The 22,181-nt window shown below is 47.4% G+C and overlaps 1 protein-coding gene across 6 annotated transcripts in view; it reads left to right on the forward strand.

Annotated features, from left to right (window-relative positions):
- C2H7orf57 (chromosome 2 C7orf57 homolog) overlaps nucleotides 1-22,181 on the forward strand; it is a 143,026-nt gene that overhangs the window by 106,491 nt on the left and 14,354 nt on the right. For all 6 annotated transcript variants that reach the window (XM_033930469.1, XM_033930466.1, XM_033930470.1 and 3 more), the window contains 3 exons: nucleotides 2,501-2,628; nucleotides 9,153-9,289; nucleotides 19,425-19,499. In XM_033930469.1, the coding sequence (XP_033786360.1) occupies nucleotides 2,501-2,628; nucleotides 9,153-9,289; nucleotides 19,425-19,499 (340 nt within the window). The remainder of the gene's footprint in view (nucleotides 1-2,500; nucleotides 2,629-9,152; nucleotides 9,290-19,424; nucleotides 19,500-22,181) is intronic.

Genomic DNA, 22,181 nt, shown 5'->3' on the forward strand with positions numbered 1-22,181 from the left:
ATACATATCCTCTTTTAGTCTCGCAATTCCATTTTTCTTCTTCTTCCTTTCACTAATTTATCTGGAAAAGCTTTTGTCTCCATTTTTTACATTCCTAGCCATTTGCTCTTCCGCTTTCGCTTTCGCCAGATGTATCTATCTCTCTCTTGGATTCTTTCAGTTTCATCTGGTAGTCCTTTCTCTACTCCTCTTCTTGGGTATTTTTAAATTTCACAAACGCCAGATCTTTTGCTTTTATTTTCTCCGCAACAAGTTTAGAGAACCATTTTGGTTTCCTTATTCTCACATAAAGGTCATTAGCCATTTTTATTGCTTTTTTCAGCTTAGACCACTGTTTTTCCACTTCCCTTATGTCGTCCTTTCCTAAAAGCTCTTTCTTCAGGTACACTCCCATTTTACTAAAGTCCGTACATTTGAAATCTAGAACTTTGAGTTTTGTGTGGCCGTCCTCCTCTTTAGCTGTTATATCGAACCAAACCATTTGATGATCGCTATTTCCCATGTCAGCACCCACTCGAACATTAGAGATACTCTCCCCATTTGTGAGGACCAGATCCAGTATCGCTTTTTCCCTCGTGGGTTCCGTAACCATTTGTCTGAGCAGAGCCTCTTAAAGGCATCCACAATCTCCCTAGTTCTTTCCGATTCAGCAGACGAAACATTCCAGTCCGCATCCGGCAGATTGAAGTCACCCAACAGTATGACTACACCCACATAAATAGAAGTTTCATCTTGTCTTTTCAAAGCGATCCATATCACTTCTTCCTCTCCCCAGGTCCCCAGCATTTCAGTCGCTTGGATATTGATCTTTACATAGAGAGCTACTCCTCCACCTCTTTGACCTTCTCTGTTCTTCCTAAAAAGATATCCCAGTATGTTTGCATCCCATCCACGGGAGTCACTGAACTACATCTCTTTGATAGCAACAATATCTAGGTCTGCCTCTAACATCAGGGCTTGTAGATCATGAACTTTGTTGTTTAGACTGCAGGCGTTTGTGGTCATTGCTTTCCAGCTACTATTCCTCAACAATCAAATTTTTTGTATAGTTTTTAATTTTAGCTCATTTTCTGTTGCATCGCTAGGAAGTGAATTGCTAATATTATTGTTTTCATTGCTTTCTTTATTATCATCAAATCTTCTCTTGGAATGGAGAAGGGCAAAGTTTAGGGGCTACCATGTGCCCTCTGAGCACCTATTGTGAGCATACAGTTTTAGAGTTACCTCCCATATGTCTAAATTTTTTTTAATGTATTTATTGGCAATATAAAATGTAAGAAACTTACAAATAGAAGTTTACTGGAAACAAGAACTCAAAATATAAAGGCAGCTATACAAAACTGAAATAAGGGTGTTAGACCTCAATATGAGAGTCAAATGCTGAGAGATTAATTATAGAAAATTAAACAGTATTTCTAGTCTTAACTGGATAAAGAAAAAAGATAATGGCAAAATTAGTCCACCTGGATTACTTATGCATCCAGTCTAAATATAATGTAGACGTAGACTTAATAACCTTAATAGGTAAAGGTTCATTTTAGAACTGGACATACAAATGTGGCCAATGTATGTGTAAGAAAAGAACAATTTTTAGAAAGATAGATGCTCTCAAAATAAAGATAATAACTTGAGAAGAGATAGATGGACGATAATAAAAGACTGATACAGTTGTATCTTGGAATCCGAACTTAATCCGTTCCAGAACCCCGTTCCTGGCCCTCCTCTAACGTCAGAGGCAGGATCGTGGCAGAGGAAACAGCTCCGAAGGCCTATGGCAGCTTGCAAAGATTGCTAGCACTGGCGATCTTCTCTGCAAGCTGCTGATATTATGTAAATGGATGCGCAGGAGGCCAGGGGGGAAGCCGGACACTAGTGGGAGGCCGGGGGGAAGCAGGACACTAGCACTTCCCGACTGACCCTCCCCCCTCGCCCTCTAAAGCAGGAGCGGCAGCGGCCAGCCAACAAGAGGCAGGGATGCCACTCCTGCTTTAGGGGGGAGGGGGGAGGGTCAGTCACCGAATTGGGAGGCCGATTTTTTTTGTTTTTAAATCGATTTGAATTGATTCACCCGAAGTGAATCAATTCAAATTGTGAATCGGACAGCACTAGATCCCACATGCCTGCCCCATGCTTTCTTGAATTCATTCACCTCCACTGGGAGCCTATTCTACACATCTACCACCCTTTCTGTAAAAAAGTATTTTCTTAGATTACCTTTTAACTTCATCCTATGTCCTTCCATTTTGGAGCTTCCTTTCAAATGAATGGAAGGGCATAGAATGTTTTAACTTATTTGGTCCAAAAAAAGCAAATAATAAAACAAAGTTAGTTTTAGATCTTTTCTATTGTGTGCTCTTTAAAAACCCTGTGCTTTAATTATGCCATAACAAGAGTCTTTAAGAGCTCCATTATACTCCTCAGCCACAATTTATATATTATTTATCTGCATTACCTTTCCCAAAGATGATTTGTTAATATTTAGATGTCTTTGTTTATAAAGCAGGTGAAGTTGCCAGCCATAAAAACCAGATTCCATCATGAAAGAAACCCTATTGCCTCGAAAAGAGTCCCACTAACAGCCACAGGCAAAGACGATCACGTGGGAAAGAAAGTCATCTTTCCACCTATGTAAGCTGTAGAATGTATTTATATATCTTTTGAGAAGGGGCAGAGCATTTGTGATTATAGTTAGAGTTCCTTTTTTTCCTTTTATCTTTCTTTGAATGGGGAGGGAAATAAAGGTACATTCTGCCCAATATTCAGAGCTATTTAACCAGTCAGTAACGGCTTCTAGCCAGTTAAATAACAGCCAGCTAAACGCTATTCCAGTGCAATAGGTGAGACATTCTAGACATGTGGGTTATCTCTCAATGGCAGCGTGCCATATGCGGAAGGAAACCACTCCAGATTTTTTCTGTGACTCTTCTTTACTTCACTTGAAGCTCTAGCACCACCTGCAGTTTTTCCCTTGTGCACGTGTGCCTGAAGGCGTGTTTCTATTCTGCTCTTCCTTTTTTTTAATTTTCTTTAGTGTTTTTGTCCCTTTTTCAGGATTTCCTTGTGCTCGGAGCGATTCTTCAGCTCTGCTGGTGTAGAGAACTTACAGACTTCAGTCTGCAGCTGACAGGCCGATTCCTGGTGGTACCTGTTGGCCAACCTGCATTTGTTTCTTGGGAGCTTGAGCTCTCCCCGCTTTTTTCTCTCCTCCTGCTGAACGAGGGTTCGAGTGCAGGTTGTTTGGCATACCTAGGAGGCTCAGCAGTGTCTCTCAGAGTGCCAGCTGTGTTTTACGCCTCCGCCCTTTTCTGAACACGTCCTTCGGTTCGTGGGGGTGGAGGTACAGTCAGATGCTGTGTTTGACTGGCAGCCCGAAGATCAATGTTGAAAAGTCATTACCAGCATGAGGCAATGATTCTGATTCCAGCTAATGTAAACTAGATCACATTTCCAGCACAGGACACAGTGAGTAAAGGCTGTCACAGCCTGTGAGGTGAATTGGGGGGAGGGTGTCTAAATTTCAAAGTTTTGAATGTTTTTTTCTTGTTCCCCTGTGTTCCCCCACCTGAAAAATCCTAAAATCCCCATTTTTAGAATTTGCTGGATATAAAAAATGTCGCAATTTTGGCGTGAATTTCTTAGCGGCGGCCATCTTGGATTTTTATGATCTTTTTTTCAAACACTTCCTGCCCTTCTGAATTTGCAAAAATTTCCTCAAAACTTGTGGGGATGGAGTCCTTCAGCTCTCCTACTGTGGATACTTGTCAGAATTTCACAAATTTAGCACCTCAGGAGCGTCCATGTGCCACGTGCCACATAACGTGGCCAGGAGAGGCGGCAGCGCAAAACTTAGCCCCTCCCCTGACTAAGTAGGTGTTAAAACACTTGGCTAGCACTTTGGGACGGCCTTCCTTATTTTTGGGACTCAGCACAGCTGAAAGTTCCATGCATAAGGCTGGGAACCCTAGGCAGCCCAAGAAGCGCAAGGCAAAGTCATCACGGGGTTACTCTATGCCCCTGCATCCGGAGGCCTTCGCAGACTTTATGAAACATTTGTGGAATACATTGTAGAATTGTCGTGCTTCCCCTGCGCAGTGCCGGTCCACCTCAGACTTGTCTCTCAGGGGTTTTGCCTCTTTAGGCATGTCCTCTTCTCAGTATGCCGCTGTTCCTGTGTTCACTGGGCAACACTTATGCTGATGATCAGCATGTGGACCCCTTGTTTTCTAGGGATGATCTCCCCATGGCTGGGGACTCGGGACAGTATTTCGGGTCTTCGGATCCTTCTCAGGATTTAGAACCTGGGGATGATCCCATGGTTCTGTATTTAAGTCTGCTGCTTTGCTTGATCTCATTTTGGAGACTCTGCAGGAGTTTAATTTAGTCACTCAGCTGACTCCTTTTCCCTCCTCCTCTCTCCTGTATGGAGTACAAACTCAATTTTTCACTTTTTCCTGGCATCCTGATATGAGCATTCTGATCTTAGAAATGGGATTCTCTGGAAGGCACTTTCAAGGTGGTGAGGGCTTTGTCCCGTTTGTACCCTATGCAGCAGGAGTGTCAGCAGCTTCTTAGTCAGCCTAAAGTGGACTCTTTGGTTGCACAGGTGACTAAACATAACTCCCTTCCCAGTGAGGGTGGTGTGGTGCTCAAGGACATGCATGATCGCCGTGTGGATATGGTTCTCAGGAGGCATTTTGAGGTAGCGGCTTTGGGAGACAAAGCTGCCTCGGCGGCGTCCTTTGTCACATGTGCTTGTTTATCTAGGCTGCATACTCTGGAAAGTGAATCTGTGGAGGCTCCTCCTCAGCTTCTTTTTGCTAGGGTAGATTATGTTGCTGACACCCTGTATGACCTTATACTAGTCCTGGGTAAGGTATCAGTGTATTTGATTTATGCTCGCCATATGCTCTTGATTAGACAGTGGGCCGATGATTCCACCTCTAAAGCTACGCTTGCTAGGCTTTCCTTTAAGGAGCAATGATTATTTGGCAAGGACTTAGACGACCTCATGAATTCTGTGGTGGACCACACCCTAAGATCCTGCCTGATGCCAGACCCAGAAGCTCTAGAGGTTTGGGATGCTCTAATTTTCATGGTTCTAGGCTTTCCGGCCCTTATTCAAGTTCCACAACTCAGAGATTTTCCCAGAGCTACAGGCAGAGGTTCTCCTCAGGCGCCAGGTGTAACCAGCTTTCTGCCTCCCATTCGGTTCCCTCTGCCAAAAATTGCAATGACGCTAGGCTGAGTAAAGTTTCTCTGCATATCAGGGGCAGACTCTCAGCATTCCTGCAGGCCTAGCTATGCATCTCGCCTGACCAGTGGGTTCTGGATGTTATTCAGTCTAGCTGCAGATAAAATATATTGAGTATCTTCCCAAGCCCCATTCACCTTCTGGTACGGCCTCTATGGATCCTAGATCTCTGAGCCTCTGTATCATTGCCAGAACTCTGGCTGCTTTGTTCAGCTTTCCCACAGGAGAATTTACAAAGACATCTGTAATGGGTCAAAATAATTTTAGCTTGTACCCCTCCCGAATGACATCCAGCACCTAGCGGTCTGAAGAGAACCGCATACACGTATTTGAGAACTCTACCAGCCTGCCCCCCCCATCTGAGGAGGGGGGCTAAGGCCTGGCATCATTGCTGCTTTTGGGGGGCTGAAGTGGAACGGGATCCGGATGCCTGGGGGCACCTGGAACTCCTGAACCTTTGTCTTGGGCCTTGGAATAGTCTGGGAAGCCAATACTCCTGAGTACTGTTGAAAACACCTTGAGCCATGAAAATTTTAAAAAATATAGCGAAAATGGGAAAAACCACAAAAAACTATCAGATACTCAAAGGAGGTTCTCAAATGTAGATAAAGTGCTTCAATGAAGGAAAGGATCTCAGAAATCAAAGCCAAAATATCATTAAATTTCAAATAGGCTGAAATGTAGATGGGGTTTTCTTTCATCGATCTAAAACCTTCAGCAAACATGCAACAAATTACTCAAAATTGGAAAGATTATACTAAATTAAATTACACATTTTGGTGGAATTCAGTCTGCCACATATATAAGATGGAAAAGATGATAGCGTTACAACAAGGGAATATTCATAATTTTAAAAAAGTATGGGGACCATTGGCGAGTTACTCTAATGATCAGATATCTTAGCACATGGATAGAATATATATGGGATTAGGGAGGATAATGTACTTTATAAGGAAATAGGAATATTGATAAAAAGGGGGGATATTTATTTTATATGGTAAGAGTATTTGAATGTAATTCAAGTGTTATGAGATAATTGGTTTTTTTTATTATGTATTTCACTTGATGTAAGAAATGAAAATGAATAAAGATTAAAAAAAAAAAAAAAAAAAAACCTTCAGCAAAATTTAATTGTGCAATATTCAGCAAATTTATTTAAATATACCATATTCAAAAGTATTAACTTCTGTTCTTAATATTTTCTTCTTTTAGATTTTTTGAATAGTTCAAACTATCTCCTCTAAAACTTTATGAAAAGAGATAAATAATTCAAAATTCAGCTAAAAAAACTCTTGACTGTTTGTGCACCACAGTAGTTGTACTGTTCATTATGCCAAAAATCTACCAAAAATCTGCTGTCCGGTAAGGACTCTGGCTTATGTTCCCCGACATACTGGCTATCAGATCATTGAGACCCTTGCCAAAGAGCAATTGCCCTTTAAAGGGGAGTTTGCTGAATGTCACCTTAGAGGCTGAATCACCTGCCCATTGCTTGATCCAGAGCATTCTGTAGGCAGAGACGGTGTATGCCAAGACCTTACTCAAGACCCTAAAAAGGTCATAGAGTGCATCCGCTACATCAGTGGTCTCAAACTCACAGCCCGGGGACCACATGCAGCCCGCCAGGTACTATTTTGAGGCCCTCGGTATGTTTATCATAATCACAAAAGTAAAATAAAATAGTTTCTTGATCATATGTCTCTTTAGCTATAAATTACAATATTATTATTAAGACAGCCAAAAGGAAAGATTTATAAACTATAGAGTTTTATCTCATGTAAAGTTGTCATTTCTTTAATAAGACATTAACTATTTTTTTCTGAGGCCCTCCAAGTACCTACAAATCCAAAATGTGGCCCTGCAAAGGGTTTGAGTTTGAGACCCTGCGCTACATAATGAACCCCCACCAGAAGGAATTGGGGGTCACTGCTGTCGTCTGGGTCTCCCACCTGGCTGAGCTTTGAATGGCATTCTCAGGCATCACTATTGCCGCTTTTAGGCCTTGTGTCATGGCCATAAATTGTCTCTTACTGGCATAGTCCAGTCTGCAGTCCTGGGAGTCCTTCAGAACCACTCCACTTCCACTGGCAAGGGAGGTATATTTAGTTATTTGCGCCACTATAGATTCTGCCTTTGGCGTATTAAACAGCTGCTAGAACTCGGCATCCATTGGGTAGAGCTTTGCCATAGATTTCACTGCCCTCAGGGGCCATAAGAGACCTCCCAGTGGTCAGTGGTAATGTCTGGATGCAAGGGAAAGCATGTCACCTGTGCCTTTGTGCTGCCCACCTCTTCCAAAATGGCAGCCTTCCCCTTCCTAGTGTATCATGGGATACATCAGGGAGGGGCCTATCAGGGCCTTACACCTCCTTCCCGGTGTAGCCTTGGATGTACGGGGAAAGGCCTAAGATTTAGCCAGATAGCTAAGGCCACTCCTATGGGCCACTCCTATGGGCCAATCCCAGGATGCATTGGAAAGGGGAAGGCTACCATTTTGGAAGATGTGGGCCTGCTGGCCAGAGGGAATAGGCATCCCCCTTGCCATCTTACTTCAAAAAGGTACAGGGAGGTGGTGAGAGGTGTCTAAGTGGGCTTAGGGGTGTCAGGGTGGACTGTTGGGGTTTAGGGGGTGGGGAGTTTGAGAGAGTGTCGGCGGTTGGGGGATTGTCAGGGGTTCGGAAGGCCTGGCAACTAGAGGGAATGGGAATCCCTCCTGTCACTCTTTGAGGGGGTTTGGGAGGGCTGGCAGCAGGAGAAAGTGGGCATCCCTCCTGACACTCTTCGATGGAGGGGGGTTGTCACTGCTTTAGGAAGTTCGGTGGCAGGATGGAGTGGGAATTCCTCCTGCTACTCTTCGAAGGGGGGGTATGTTGGCGCTTTGTGAGGGTTGAAGGCAGGAGGGAGTGGGCCACCCCTCCTGCCGGTCTACAATTGGGGGGTTTGTCGGGGGTTTGGGAGGGTCAGCAGCAGGAGGGAGTGGGCATTCGTCCTGCTGATTTTGTGGGGGTCCTCTGCCACAATCAGCTCAGCTGATTATGGCAGTGGTATTTCCCCCCCCAATCAGCTAAGCTGGCAGGAATCTCCAAAGCCGTGGTTTTTGGGGAGTCCTGCCGGCTCAGTTGATCGAGGATTCCCTTGCCACAATCAGCTCAGCCGGCTGCATCTAGTTTTAAAGGTCTGAGATGTAGGCCAGTATTTTGCAGGCCTACATTTCAGGTGCCTGTTGTGGCTCTATGGAGATACCTAGGGCTGCTTAAACTCGCTCAAGGCCCCTTCTGGGTGAACCATGCCGATGCCCAGCTTTGGTGTCCCTATATGTTTCCCTAGAACTGCAACAATTGCCTACAGTGTTGTCTCTGGAAGCTTTTTTTTTTAAAACCAACCCATACGTCCTGATTGGCTGCTGAATGGCAGTATGATGCTAATTCTGCTGCCTACAATCGGGACGCCAGTTTGTTGAATCAACCCCATTGAGTTCTTAGAAATTTTTGTGGATACAGAATAAAAGATTTCCATCTGCAATTGAGATTTCCTGACTTTTCTTTTTTGGTTTTCTCCTGATTATGCTAGGAACATCAAGACTATTGTGAATCCTTATTATTCCCACAAATAATTTGCCTTAGTGCACTGAGATAGGTTCAGTCCCAGTTATCATTTTCTCAACAGTCAACTATAATATTATCTACTGACAGGAACTGATTTAAACTTTAAATAAACTTTTTAAAAACTGAAAGTGCTTTTTTGCAAGGCTACTTACTATCCCCTTTGTCCATGGTATTTTAATAGTGCTTTTTGTATAATCTCTTTTTGTGAAATAAAAACAAAGAAAAAAAAATTATGCCATTTCCAGTCTTTGGCTTTCAGTTATGTAATCTGTGCCCTATATATTTTTTTTCTGGAGGCCTGTTTCGAAAAGCAGTGATCCAGTAAACTTTAGCAAGTTGATGAGCAATGGTTATGGAGATGAGTGGATTCAACAGAACAATGAGCGAGAGAAAAAGAGTCAACATAAATCCAAAAATAGTGAGAAAAGCAAAGGTAAAAAGAATACATTGTATATAAATGTGCTAACAACTATTTTTTAATGCAAATTACAGTTATTTCAAAATGATATACTGTACTGTATTTGTTTAGTCTTATTAAAATGCTTATTATAAAACACCTAACTTCCTATGAAAACATTAGATGGATTATGTTGGGCTTTATCTGTAACATAGTAAATGATGACAGATAAAGACCTGCATGGTCCATCCAGTCTGCCCATCAAGGCTGGCAAAAACACGTGTACCTGCCACTCCATGCAGATACAGTCCTTTTTAATTAAACATTGATATCACAGACAGGGCAATCCCTTAGTGCTCATTTTTATTATTACTAGATGTGTTCCTTAAAGTATAAAATTGATAAGGAAGTTTTCCTTTCAAAAATAGGTTGTTCTGCCATTATTTTTCCTTTTTTGTTGGAAGATAGCCAATATCTAAGGATTCCCATTTGTCTGGCATCAATATACTCCCTGTCATTGGAGAAACAAAGCTGCTTACTTATAATGGAGTTTTCTGTAGATTCAGGACAGTCAGTCACCCATTCCTTCTGTCTTCCCTTTTGGAGTTGGCTGATTTAAGCTATTTTATTGCACTGAGAGGGTACCATGCAGTAATACCCTGTTTCCTCAAAAATAAGACACTGTCTTATATTAATTTTGGGTCCAAAAAAGGCACTAGGTCTTATTTTCCGGGTAGGTCTTATTTTTTTCATGCACAATGATCATCTCTCCCTTCCTCTCCTCTACCCCAGTTCTTTTTATTTCCTTTCCCCCACATGTGCAGCATCTTTCCTCCCCTCTCATCCGTCCCCTTGTGCAGTATCTTTCTATTCCTCCCTCCCATCCCTTGTGCAGCAGAACCCTTGCAGCTTCTATCCCTCCCTCCCTCCCTCCTATCCCTTGTGCAGCAGAACCCTTGCAGCTTCTATCCCTCCTTCCCATTCCTCCACCACACGCACCCTCCTTCTCCTCCCCTCCCACCCCGCTGACCCTTCCATCTCTCCACCGCAAGACCAAAACGAACAGCAACGTTGACAGCAATCTAGACAGGCAGCTTTTGCGGCTTTCTTCAGCCTGGGTGTTCCTCTGCCGCATCACTGATGATGTCATCAGCAACGCGGCACATGGAACGCCCCAGCGAGAGAAGGTCCCAAAGCAGCCTGTCAAGATTGCTACTGACGTTGCCGTTTGTTACAAGGTATTATCCCAGGACAAGCAGGCATGATATTCTCACATGTGGGTGACGTCATCTACGGAGCCCCAGCGCGGACAGCTTTTCAAGCAAACTTGCTAGAAGTTTCAAGTTTGCACACTGCACCACGCATGTGCATGCCTTCTCGCCCACTAGAGGGCGCATCCCACCTCGTGGTCCTCAGTTCAATTTTTTCCGCGGAGCCAGAAAGCCCTGTGGATTTGAGCTCCAGTTTTGTATTGCCTTTCTGCTGCCGCGTTTCGTTTTTTCGATCGATTCGCGGTGCTCCTTTCTTTTTTGTGTTTTTTCCTTCGTTTTCAAAAAAAAAAAAATATTTTTCTTTTCGTTGGGCTCCGGGGGCTCCCGGCAGCCGTGGCCACGGGACGTCGGTCGTTCCCGGCCTCCTTTTCCGTTGATGTCCCGTCCTGTTACGGGATTTAAGAAGTGCAGCCGGTGTGAGAGGTTACTTTCCATCACTGACCCTTACCGGTGGTGCATTGTTTGTCTCGGGCCGGATCATCCGACAGCTTCGTGTGATCGCTGTGCTACTTTTCAGGCCAGAGCCCTCCGCCGCCGAAAGGCCAGAATGGCGGAATTGTTCGCCGTGGACGCGCCGGCTAAGGCCTCGACGTCGGCCTCGGCCTCGGCCCCGGCCTTGACCTCGGCCTCGGCGTCCTCGGGGGCCTCGGCTTCGCCTCGGCCCTCGACTTCGAAGGCGTCCTCGGGAAAGCCGGCTTCGGGTAAGTCCTCTGTTCCATCCCCGTCAGCGAAGAAGCCATCCTCTGCTCCGGCTAAGGCGAGTGGGTCGACCCCGGCCCCGCCTCGGACCCCGGCTTCGCACACCCCGAGGGAATACTCGAGACCGAGGTCGCCCTCCAGGGAGTGTGCTCCGGACCCGGAACTCCCGACCTTCGTGGGGATTCCGGCCTTTCAGGACCTCCTCCGAGCCCTTATTTCATCGGAGCTGTCGGGGGCCCTGGAAGTGTTGCAGCAAGCTGCGGTTCCGGCGGCCTCGACCTCGCAGGCCTTGGCCGGGGCGCCCTCGACCTCGGAGGCCCCGGCCTCGGCGCCCTCGACCTCGGGAGCCCCGGCCTCGGTGGCCTCGGTCTCGGGTACTGTGGCCCCTTTAACCTCGGCCCCGGCTGTGCCCTCGACCTCGGGGGAGCCGCCTGAGCGGAGTGTGCGGCCCAAGGAAAAGTTGCGCAGAGTGCGCCGTATTTCCTCCTCTTCCTCCTCGAGGTCTTCCCGGGACGCCTCGCCCTCGACGCGACCTCGGACGGGGCGCCGATCGAAGAAGCCGAAGCGCCCGCGGGGCTCGCCTCGGAGGCACGATCGTTCCTCGCCGCTCGGGGGCGAGGCGCTGCAGGTATCGGAGTTGCGCCTCGACAACCCGAGGCTCCTCCGATCACCTCATGGGAAGTCTTCCCGTGCCGCCTCGCCGAGGAAGTGGGAGAGTGCCCCCCGGACCCCGGGGTCCTCACCCAAGGGTTCTTCGAGGCGGAGAAATTCTCCTTCCCCCTCGAGGGCCTTGGAACGAGCATCCTGGGGCTCGGGGTCGGTCAGGGATCCTCATTATTCCCATGAGGCCTCTCCCCTTTCCTCGGTGGGGAGGTCGAGAACCCCGTCTCCTCCAGCCAGGCCGTCCTCATTTTCCACTTTTGTTCAGGACATGGCCCGAGCCCTGGGGTTGGACCTTATGGTCGGTTCCCAATATTCTAAAGAATTTTTGGAGGAGCAAGACCTTCCCACTCCTCCTAGGGAGGTGCCTAGGCTCCCCCTCAACAGAGTCCTCCTGCAGACCTGGTTGAAGAATTTGTCGAACCCTCTTACAGTCACGTCTGTGCCTTCTAAAATGGAAGCGAAGTATAGGACGGTGCCCCCTAAAGGGTTTGAAAAGGCGCAGCTCTCCCACCAGTCTCTTCTGGTGGAGTCTGCCCTTAAGAAATCACAGCCCTCACGGGTTGCTGCGGCGGTTCCACCCGGCAGGGAGGGGCGGACCCTGGACAAGTTTGGCCGTCGCCTCTATTCAAATTCCCTGATGGCCACCAGGGTTCTAAATTATGCCTTCACCTTTTCCTCCTATTTGCGTGGCATGGTGAAGGACCTTCCTCAATATCGAGACTCCTTACCGGACTCCCAAAGAGCAGGATTTGATAAGTTTATGTCCAACCTGTCTCAATTGCGGTTGTACCTCTTTCATGCGGTGTACGATGCATTTGAGCTGGTTTCGAGGGTGTCGGCCTTCGCAGTGGCCATGCGCCGTCTGGCCTGGCTTCGCACCCTCGATATGGACCCAAACCTGCAGGAACGTCTTGCAGACTTGCCTTGTGTGGGGTCCGAGTTATTTGATGAGTCCTTAGATGCGGCGACCAAGCGGTTGTCGGAGCAGGAGCGCTCGTTAGCATCCCTGGTCCGCCCCAAACCTAGGCCCCCGCAGCAGAAACCTTTCCGTCCTCCGCCGCGCCGATACCCTCAGAAGTCGACTCCGGCTTTTTCAAGGCCGCCTCCGAGACGTCCGTCTCAGCGAGGCAGAGGGGGACAAACCCAAGCCCCGGCGCAGGGTCCTTCTAAACCCACGCCTTCCTTTTGACGGGCTGAGCGGACGGGGCGGGTTCCCCTCCGCGAAATCACAGGAACCCCTTCCCATCGGGGGGCGTCTTCGGTTCTTCCACATGGCATGGACCGAGATAACATCAGACGCTTGGGTGCTCCGGACCGTCTCCGAGGGCTACTCGCTCAACTTTGTGTCCTCGCCACCGGATCATCCCCCAAGGGTGGCCTCTTGCAACCGAGCGCAACTGCCGATCCTTCTGGCCGAGGCCAGGGCTCTGTTGGTGCTTCGGGCGGTCGAACCGGTCCCCAAGGACCAGCGGGGTACGGGGTTTTACTCCCGTTACTTTTTGGTCCCAAAAAAGACCGGGGACCTGCGCCCCATACTGGACCTCAGGAAGCTCAACAAATTCCTGGTCCGGGAGAAGTTTCGAATGCTGTCTCTCCCGGTTTTATATCCTCTCTTGGAGGGAGGGGACTGGATGTGCTCCCTCGACTTGAAGGAAGCATACACCCATGTTCCGGTGCATCCCGCCTTCCGAAGATTTTTACGATTCCAGGTGGGAGATCTGCACCTTCAGTACAGGGTCCTGCCCTTCGGCCTGGCCTCGTCCCCCCGAGTCTTCACGAAGTGCATGGTGGTGGTCGCGGCAGCCCTGAGGTCTCGTGGGCTTCATGTGTTCCCTTACCTGGACGATTGGCTCATCAAAGCCCCGACCAGGGAGGGGGTTATCTCAGCGACCCGACAGTCTATTGCCTTCCTGCAGAGCCTCGGGTTCGAGATAAACTTTCCAAAATCACAGTTGTGCCCGGCTCAGTCTCTTCAATTTATAGGCGCAGTGCTGGACACAGTGCGCCTGCGCTCGTATCTCCCGCCCCAGCGGTTGGAAGCCTTGGTGCGGATGGGCCGTCAGGTCTCTCAACTGTTGGTGGTGTCGGCCCAGCGCATGATGATGCTGCTCGGCCATATGGCGTCGACGGTCCACGTCACTCCGTTCGCCAGGCTGCACCTGAGGATTCCTCAGTGGACCCTAGCTTCCCAGTGGCGTCAGGAGTACGATCCGGTGTCTCGTCTCATTGCGGTGACTCCGCTTTTGCGGAAATCGCTGCGTTGGTGGACCGACTCTTCAAATCTGTCCAAGGGTTTACTGTTTCTCACCCCTCCTTTTCGCAAGGTTCTGACCACAGACTCCTCGGAGTACGCGTGGGGAGCCCACCTCGACGGTCTTCGAACGCAGGGCCTGTGGTCTGCCGAGGACCGTCGGTGTCACATCAACGTGCTAGAACTTCGGGCCATCTTTCTGGCGGTTCGAGCATTCGTCCACATATTGCAGAATCAGGTAGTCCTCGTCCGCACGGACAACCAAGTGGCGATGTACTATGTGAACAAGCAGGGTGGAACGGGTTCTTGGCCCCTCTGCTCGGAGGCTCTTCGCCTTTGGGAGTGGGCGGTCTCCCGGAACATCTTCCTTCGGGCGGTCTACATCCAGGGAGAACAGAACTGTCTGGCAGACAAACTCAGTCGACTTCTGCAGCCGCACGAGTGGACTCTACACTCCGGAGTTCTGCGCGAGGTTTTCGCTCGCTGGGGAACGCCGCAGGTGGATCTGTTTGCCTCTCCGGAGACCCGCAAACTGCCCCTGTATTGTTCTCGGATGTACTCCCGGGACCGTCTGGAGGCCGATGCCTTCCTTCTCGATTGGGAAGGGAGGTTCCTGTATGCGTTCCCTCCCTTTCCTCTGATCATGCGAACGTTAGTACATCTCAAATCGTCCGCTGCCACGATGATTCTCATTGCACCTCGGTGGCCGCGTCAGCACTGGTTCTCCCTGCTGCTTCAGCTCAGTACCAGGGAGCCTCTTCTTCTGCCTGTGTTTCCTTCTCTGCTGTCTCAGAGTCAAGGATCCATGTTGCATCCCAATCTGCAGTCATTACACCTGACAGCTTGGTTTCTTGCTCCTTAACTTCACCTGATCTGTCTCAATCTGTGAGGGAGGTGTTGGAAGCCTCCCGCAAGATTTCAACTAGGCTTTGTTATTCGCAGAAATGGACCAGGTTTTCCACCTGGTGTTCGTCTTTTCACCTGGATCCGGTTTCGGTTCCGGTGTCCTCGGTTTTGGACTATTTATTTCACCTGTCGCACTCTGGTTTGAAAACCACTTCTGTGCGTGTTCATCTTAGTGCTATTTCTGCTTTCCATCAACATCTGGATGGGCGTCCTCTGTCGATCCATCCTTTGGTGACACGCTTCATGAAAGGGTTACTCAGGGTTTGTCCCCCTCTTAAACCTCCTTCAGTCGTGTGGGATTTGAATGTGGTTTTAGCTCAACTGATGAAACCTCCTTTTGAGCCACTCAACAAGTCTCTCTTGAAATTTCTGACTTGGAAGGTGATTTTTCTGATTGCCCTCACATCCGCTAGGCGGATTGGGGAGTTGCAAGCTTTGGTTGCGGACCCTCCTTTCACTGTCTTCCATCATGATAAGGTGGTTCTCCGCACCCATCCTAAGTTTTTACCTAAAGTTGTTTCTGATTTCCACCTCAATCAGTCCATTGTCCTTCCTGTGTTCTTTCCTAAGCCCCACTCCCATCCTGGCGAGACGGCGCTTCACACGCTTGACTGTAAGAGGGCGTTGGCATATTACCTTCAACGCACCAGGTCTCATAGGAAGGTTCCTCAATTGTTTTTGTCCTTCGATCCTAATCGATTAGGGCATCCTGTTTCCAAACGCACTCTGTCTAACTGGTTAGCTGCTTGTATTTCTTTTTGCTATGCTCAGGCTGGACTTCCGCCCCCGGGTCGAGTCACGGGGCATAAGGTCCGAGCGATGGCAGCTTCGGTTGCTTTCCTCCGATCCACACCTATGGAGGACATATGTAAAGCTGCCACTTGGTCTTCGGTTCATACGTTCACCTCTCATTACTGTCTGGACACTTTGTCCAGAAGCGATGGCCGGTTTGGCCAGTCGGTGTTGCGTAACCTGTTTTCCTGAATTGCCATCCTCCCACCTGCCCTTTTTTGGTTGGCTTGGAGGTCACCCACATGTGAGAATATCATGCCTGCTTGTCCTGGGATAAAGCACAGTTACTTACCGTAACAGGTGTTATCCAGGGACAGCAGGCATATATTCTCACAACCCGCCCGCCTCCCCGGGGATGGCTTCTCTGCTAGTTATGGAACTGAGGACCACGAGGTGGGATGCGACCTCTAGTGGGCGAGAAGGCATGCACATGCGTGGTGCAGTGTGCAAACTTGAAACTTCTAGCAAGTTTGCTTGAAAAGCTGTCCGCGCTGGGGCTCCGTAGATGACGTCACCCACATGTGAGAATATATGCCTGCTGTCCCTGGATAACACCTGTTACGGTAAGTAACTGTGCTTTTCGGTCTTGCAGTTTGAGGGGGAGAGATGGAAGGGTCAGCGGGGGGGGGGGGGGGGGGGGGCGAAGCGGCAGGGGAAGCGCTGCTGCCAGCAACTAGGGCTTATTTTCAGGGGTATGGCTTATATTAAGACCTACCCCTAAAATCATGCTAGAGCTTATTTTCAGAGTAGGTCTTATTTTCGGGGAAACACAGAAGTTGTGCAGCAATTTTCCTGTATTCTCTGTGTTTTCTAATCCACATCTGACTTGAAACATACTCAGGATTTATTGTGTCTGCTACAAATCAAAAATGCAGACCATATCTGAAACTATGATATATACCCCAGGGCAATGAAAGAATTCACAAATGAAATATAGCATACACCTCAGGGTAAGGAAAACTAAAAAAATGAAATTGCAGATCTACTATTGATAATTTGCAACCTCTCATTAAAATCATCCTCATTATCTAAAGACTGGAAGGTAGCCAGTATTACGCCAATTTTTTAAAAAAGGTTCCGAGTGGATCTGGGGAAGTACAGATCAGTAAGTCTGACATCATTGGTGGGCTAAATGGTAGAAACCATTATACTACTGAACTATTATATTACTGAACACATAGACAAACATGGTTTAGTGGGGCAGAGTAAATATGGATACAGCTAAGGAAAGTCTTGCCTCACCAATTTACTACATTTTTTGAAGGCATGAATAAATACTGTATGTGAATAAAAGTGAGCCAGTTGATCTAGATTTTTAGAAAGTTTTTGACAAAGTCCCTCATGAGAGACTCCTGAGAAAATTAAAAAGCCATGGAATAGGAGGCAATGTTCTGTTATGGATTAGGATTTGGTTAAAGATAGAAAACAAAGAATAGGGTTAAATAGCCAATTCTCTCATTGGAAGAAGGTGAATAGTGTAGTGCCACCACTATTCTCTCTAAGCTGTGCACCTTTTGACAGGAGACCACACAGCTGTTCAGCCCTGCCTATGCAACTGGTAGGGTCGGGACCACCACCATCTCCCTCACCCACTATCCCGCCCTTTGCTGGAATACTGGAAATGGTGGAATCATTTGGGACAGATCAAGGAGAGGGGTGGCAATGAGATGAGTGAGAGGAAGATAGTGAGTACAGAGGTAGAAATATAATAATGCGGTATAGATAAAAAGTAGCAGGGAAAAGGAGGCTGGGGAATGATTGATGGGAAATGGCAATGTTATAGCATGAGAGAAGGAGATGAAAGTCAAAAAATAAAAATAATGATGAGAAAGAGGATGAAATTTGAATGGATGGGCAGAAAAGCAAAACAGGAGGAAAAAACTAAAAAGAAACAATCAATATATTAGAGACAGGTGTAGTGAGGGAATGAAATAAGACAGGAGATGAGAAAAAACACGTGGAGGGGCATAATCAAAAAAAGCGTCTAAGTCCCTAAACGTTCAACCCAGAAGCAGGGAAAGTGTCCATAACCAAAACAAACGTCCATGTTTTGATTATGGCCTTCCTCTGCCTAAACGCCCAATCTCCACTACGTCTAAAAGTACACCCACAGCACGTCTACACTTTTTAGCCATAATGAAAGAAAAAAAACGCCTAAGCCCCAAACGTCCAACAGAAGAGCTTTTAGGCGAAGGAGGAGCCAGTCCTTCACCTAAAAGCTGGATTCTGTAACCAGTGTCTGTCAAAAACAACACCGGTTACAGAATCCCCCCCACAACCATCCAGGCAGGAGGGTGCCCAAGCCCTCCTGCCATGTCAAACCACCAACCCCCCCCCTCCCCCCGACAACATCGGGGCAAGAGGGAGCCCAAGCCCTCTTGCCCTGTTGAAACCGCGACCCCCCGACTCGATCGGGGCAAGAGGGAGCCCAAGCCCTCTTGCCCTGCTGAAGCCATGACCCCCCGACTCGATTGGGGCAAGAGGGAGCCCAAGCCCTCTTGCCCCGGCCAACCGCAGCACTCCCGACTCGTTCGGGCCAGGAGGGAGCCCAAGCCCTCGTGGCCCAGGTGACTCTTTACCCCCCCATGACTCGATCGGGCCAGGAGGGAGCCCAAGCCCTCCTGGCCCAGGCGACTCTCTACCCCCACCCCCCACTAAATTACAGGCAGGAGGGATTCCAGGCCCTCCTGCCCTCGATGAACCCCCCTCCCCCCAATGTCCGCCCACCCCAGAACTCCCCGACCGCCCCCCCAGCCGACCCGCGACCCCCCGGCTGACCCCCCACGACCACCCCCACCCCCCTTCCCCGTACCTTTTTTTCGTTGGTCGGACAGATGGGTGTCAAACCTGCCTGTCCGGCAGGCAGCCACCAGCAGAATGAGGCCGGATTGGCCCAGCCGTACCACAGCCCCGCCTACTGGTGGGGCCTAAGGCACCTGGGCCAATCAGAATAGGCCCAGGAGCCTTAGCCTTAGGCTTTTTGATCGTCCAAATAGCCACTTAGGACACTTTTTAGACGGGTTTTTTTAATTATTATTACCCCCATAGATAGCAGACACTGGAAAGAGAATTAGCAGAAGACACAGAAATGCAGAATAGAAACTGGGATCAACATGATGGAAAATCAAAATGTCAAGACAACAAAGGTAGTAAAAAGGCATTTTACTTTGGAATTTATTAACTGGAATATGTTAGCTTTGTATTGTTCAGTGGCATAGCCAGACAGGTGTGGGGGCAGAGTGAGACCACGGGCCCAGTGTACTTGTGTGCCTAGGGCCCATCAAAGGATTAATCCTGCCCTGGGTGACATCAGGAAGTAGGAAAACAATGAGATATAACAATGAGCCACTAGGTGACATCAGCATAAATTTATATCTGTAACAAAGATTGGCAGTTGCTTTGCAGTACAATGACAACTTTCCTTTTGTTTAACATTTTTAATCCTATGTTCATTAATAATGCTCTAAATGCTACTGCAGCACCATAGATCTGCTGCCAGATAATCAAATTTGTTTACAAATTGTACAGTGTCTATGACTATCTATCTTCTGATCATGTCTAATGTACTTTAATATTTTTTTTCCTATAGATCAGCCTTCAAGTGAGCACCAGGAAAATAAGAACAAGACAGTGCAGATTGCTGAATATAGAGCATCAGAAAACAGTAAGAAAATTTATATATGGGGATAAAACATAAGCTTACATCATGTTCTGGAACAGAAATAGGTATCCTGCCTGAGACATCAACCTTCAAACAAGCTGCTCAGGTGGAGAATGCACTAGCATTACTACTGTGTGCAAGTCACGAGAGAAATCGTATTGACAACATTAATTTGGCCATCTCTTTAAGAAACCACTAATCACTAAGATTATATGAACCATCTCCTGGAAAGTTATTAGTGCTAAATCTTGAACTACTTGGGACTGCCATTCTTCCTTTTGTGTGATTCCCATGAGGAAGCATAACTCATGACTGCCAATATTTTTCCTGTTCCTTCTACAACAGCAGCCTTTCTATGGCTTAGCATCTTATTTATCTAATTATAACATTTTTAATTTATTTATCCTTAAGACCTACTTCCATTGCTGCTGTTTCACCAACTTAAAGTTACTACAGTACTTGGTTCTCTCTCTCTTCGGTTTCTGTTTGAATGATACTATTAGATCTAGCTACTAGAAGCTGGGCTAAGAATTGTCCCTGGTCAGCTGTTTTAAGCTTAGTATTCTAGCTATAAGGCTTCTGATTCAGCACTACAGATCCATTTTTAACCAAGAGACACCTTATGTAAATTTTGTTTTTCAAATGATTCTCCATTGACAAGCAGGATGAATCAACTGCAAAAACTGAGATATTATCCAACAGTGCTGATGATCTTCTCAACATGCACAGAACTTCACAAGTACCCTCTAGTTTTGTCTGAGTTTTCGCACAGAAGTTGCTTTTTGGCTCACAACATATCTTTATTCCTTATCCCTAAAATTATTTTTCTTGTCCTTTTTTCTCTCAAAATTCTCTCAAAATGTGTTCCAGAGCTTAACTATCCTCTGAGTGAAAAAAATTTCCTCCTATTGGTTTTAAAAGTATTTCCCTGTAACTTCATCAAATGTCCCCTAGTCTTTGTAATTTTTGACGGAGTGAAAAATCGATCCACTTGTACCCGTTCTATTCCACTCAGGATTTTGTAAACTTTAATCATATCTCCCTTCAGCAATCTCTTTTCTAAGCTGAAGAGCCCTAACCACTTTAGTCTTTCCTCATATGAGAGGAGTTCTATCCCCTTTATCATCTTGGTCACTCTTTTCTAGCTCCACTATATCTTTCTTGAGATAAGGAGATCAGAATTGAACGCAATACTCCAGAGGTCGCACCATGGAGCAATACAGGTATCATCCTGACCTCATACGGATTCGTACAGACATCTGGGAGATTCCTGAGGGTTCCTTAAAATGTGCTCGGGCCATTGTACGGCTGTATCCCATGGCAGATGCCTTTAACAAGCACTTTGCTTCCCTGAAGGTGGATCCCTTGGTGGCGCAGGTCACCAACTGATGAGGGAGTAGTCCTGAAGGATGTTCAGGACAGGCATGTGGATTTTGTCCTCAAGCATCTATTTGATTCAACTGCTGGAGTTAAGGCAGCATCAGCCTCTTTTTTCATGGCTCGGGTGTGCCATTCCATGCTGTGACACTGTGGTGCTTCATGATTTGGATTTTCTCATCTCAGTTGTGGATTATATGGCTAATGCCTTGTATGACATCTTGAAAGTTTTTGCCAAGTTGGCTGCCTATTCCATTTCAGCTTACAGAATGCTCTGGATTCAGTCAATTCATCTTCTAAGGCGACCTTAAACCAGTTGCCCTTTAAGGGACAGCTGCTTTTCAGCCAGGGTCTGGATGACCTTATGGCTAGTGTGCAGGATCACAGGCCCAAATCATTGCCTGGGAATAGGTCTTGCCCTTCCAGGGGTTCAGGACATTATAATTTTCATCCTTTCAGGCGCTCTCATCCATATTCGAACTCATCCACGAAACAATGGTCCTCATCATCTGCCAAACTGCACTTCGGCAGATCTTGACATCAGAAGTCTACGGGAAGTCAGCCGGTGGCTCCAGAAAATAAACAGTTCTGACTCCAAGCCGGTGTCTCCACCCCTGTAAATCGGGGGGCAGTTGTCGGCCTCTTTGGTGGAATGGCAGGCAATTAACTCAGACCGTTGGGTCCTGAAGGTTCTCAGGGATGGCTATAAACTGGAGTTTCTCTGTCCTCTGACCGAGTATTTTCTGGATTCACCTACGGGCCACCCCAAGAAGGTTCTTTGGGTGCAGGCCACAGTTCATAGGCTTCTGGATATTGTGGCCATAGAACTCATTCCAGAGCAAGACTCGAGCTCTGGGAGATGCTTGATATACTTCAGCATTCCATAGAAAGGATCTAACAAGTGGAGACCAATTTTGGACCTCAAGGCAGTCAATGCGGCACTGAAAGTGCCTCACTTCTACATGGAGACGGTGCACTCAGTGATATCATCGGTGGTGCCGGGGGAATTCCTAGACTCTCTGGATCTGACGGAGGCGTATATGCACACTCTCATTTTTATGGACCACCAGAAGTCCCTTCAGTTCCATGTCGGGGCAACATTTTCAGTTTGCAGCATTGCCCTTTGGCTTAGCAACGGCACCCAGGACCTTCACCATGGTGATAGTGGTAGTAGTGGCCCATCTTCGCACCCTGGGTGTCCTGGTTCACCATATTTGGACGACTGGTTGATCAGAGCCCCCTTGCTGTCAGTTGTTGCTGCTTTTGGGCTGGGTGATCAACCTCAGGAAGAGTCACTTTGAGCCAACG

The sequence above is a fragment of the Geotrypetes seraphini genome, chromosome 2 (genome assembly GCF_902459505.1).
Source record: "Geotrypetes seraphini chromosome 2, aGeoSer1.1, whole genome shotgun sequence".
Lineage (NCBI taxonomy): Eukaryota > Metazoa > Chordata > Amphibia > Gymnophiona > Dermophiidae > Geotrypetes > Geotrypetes seraphini.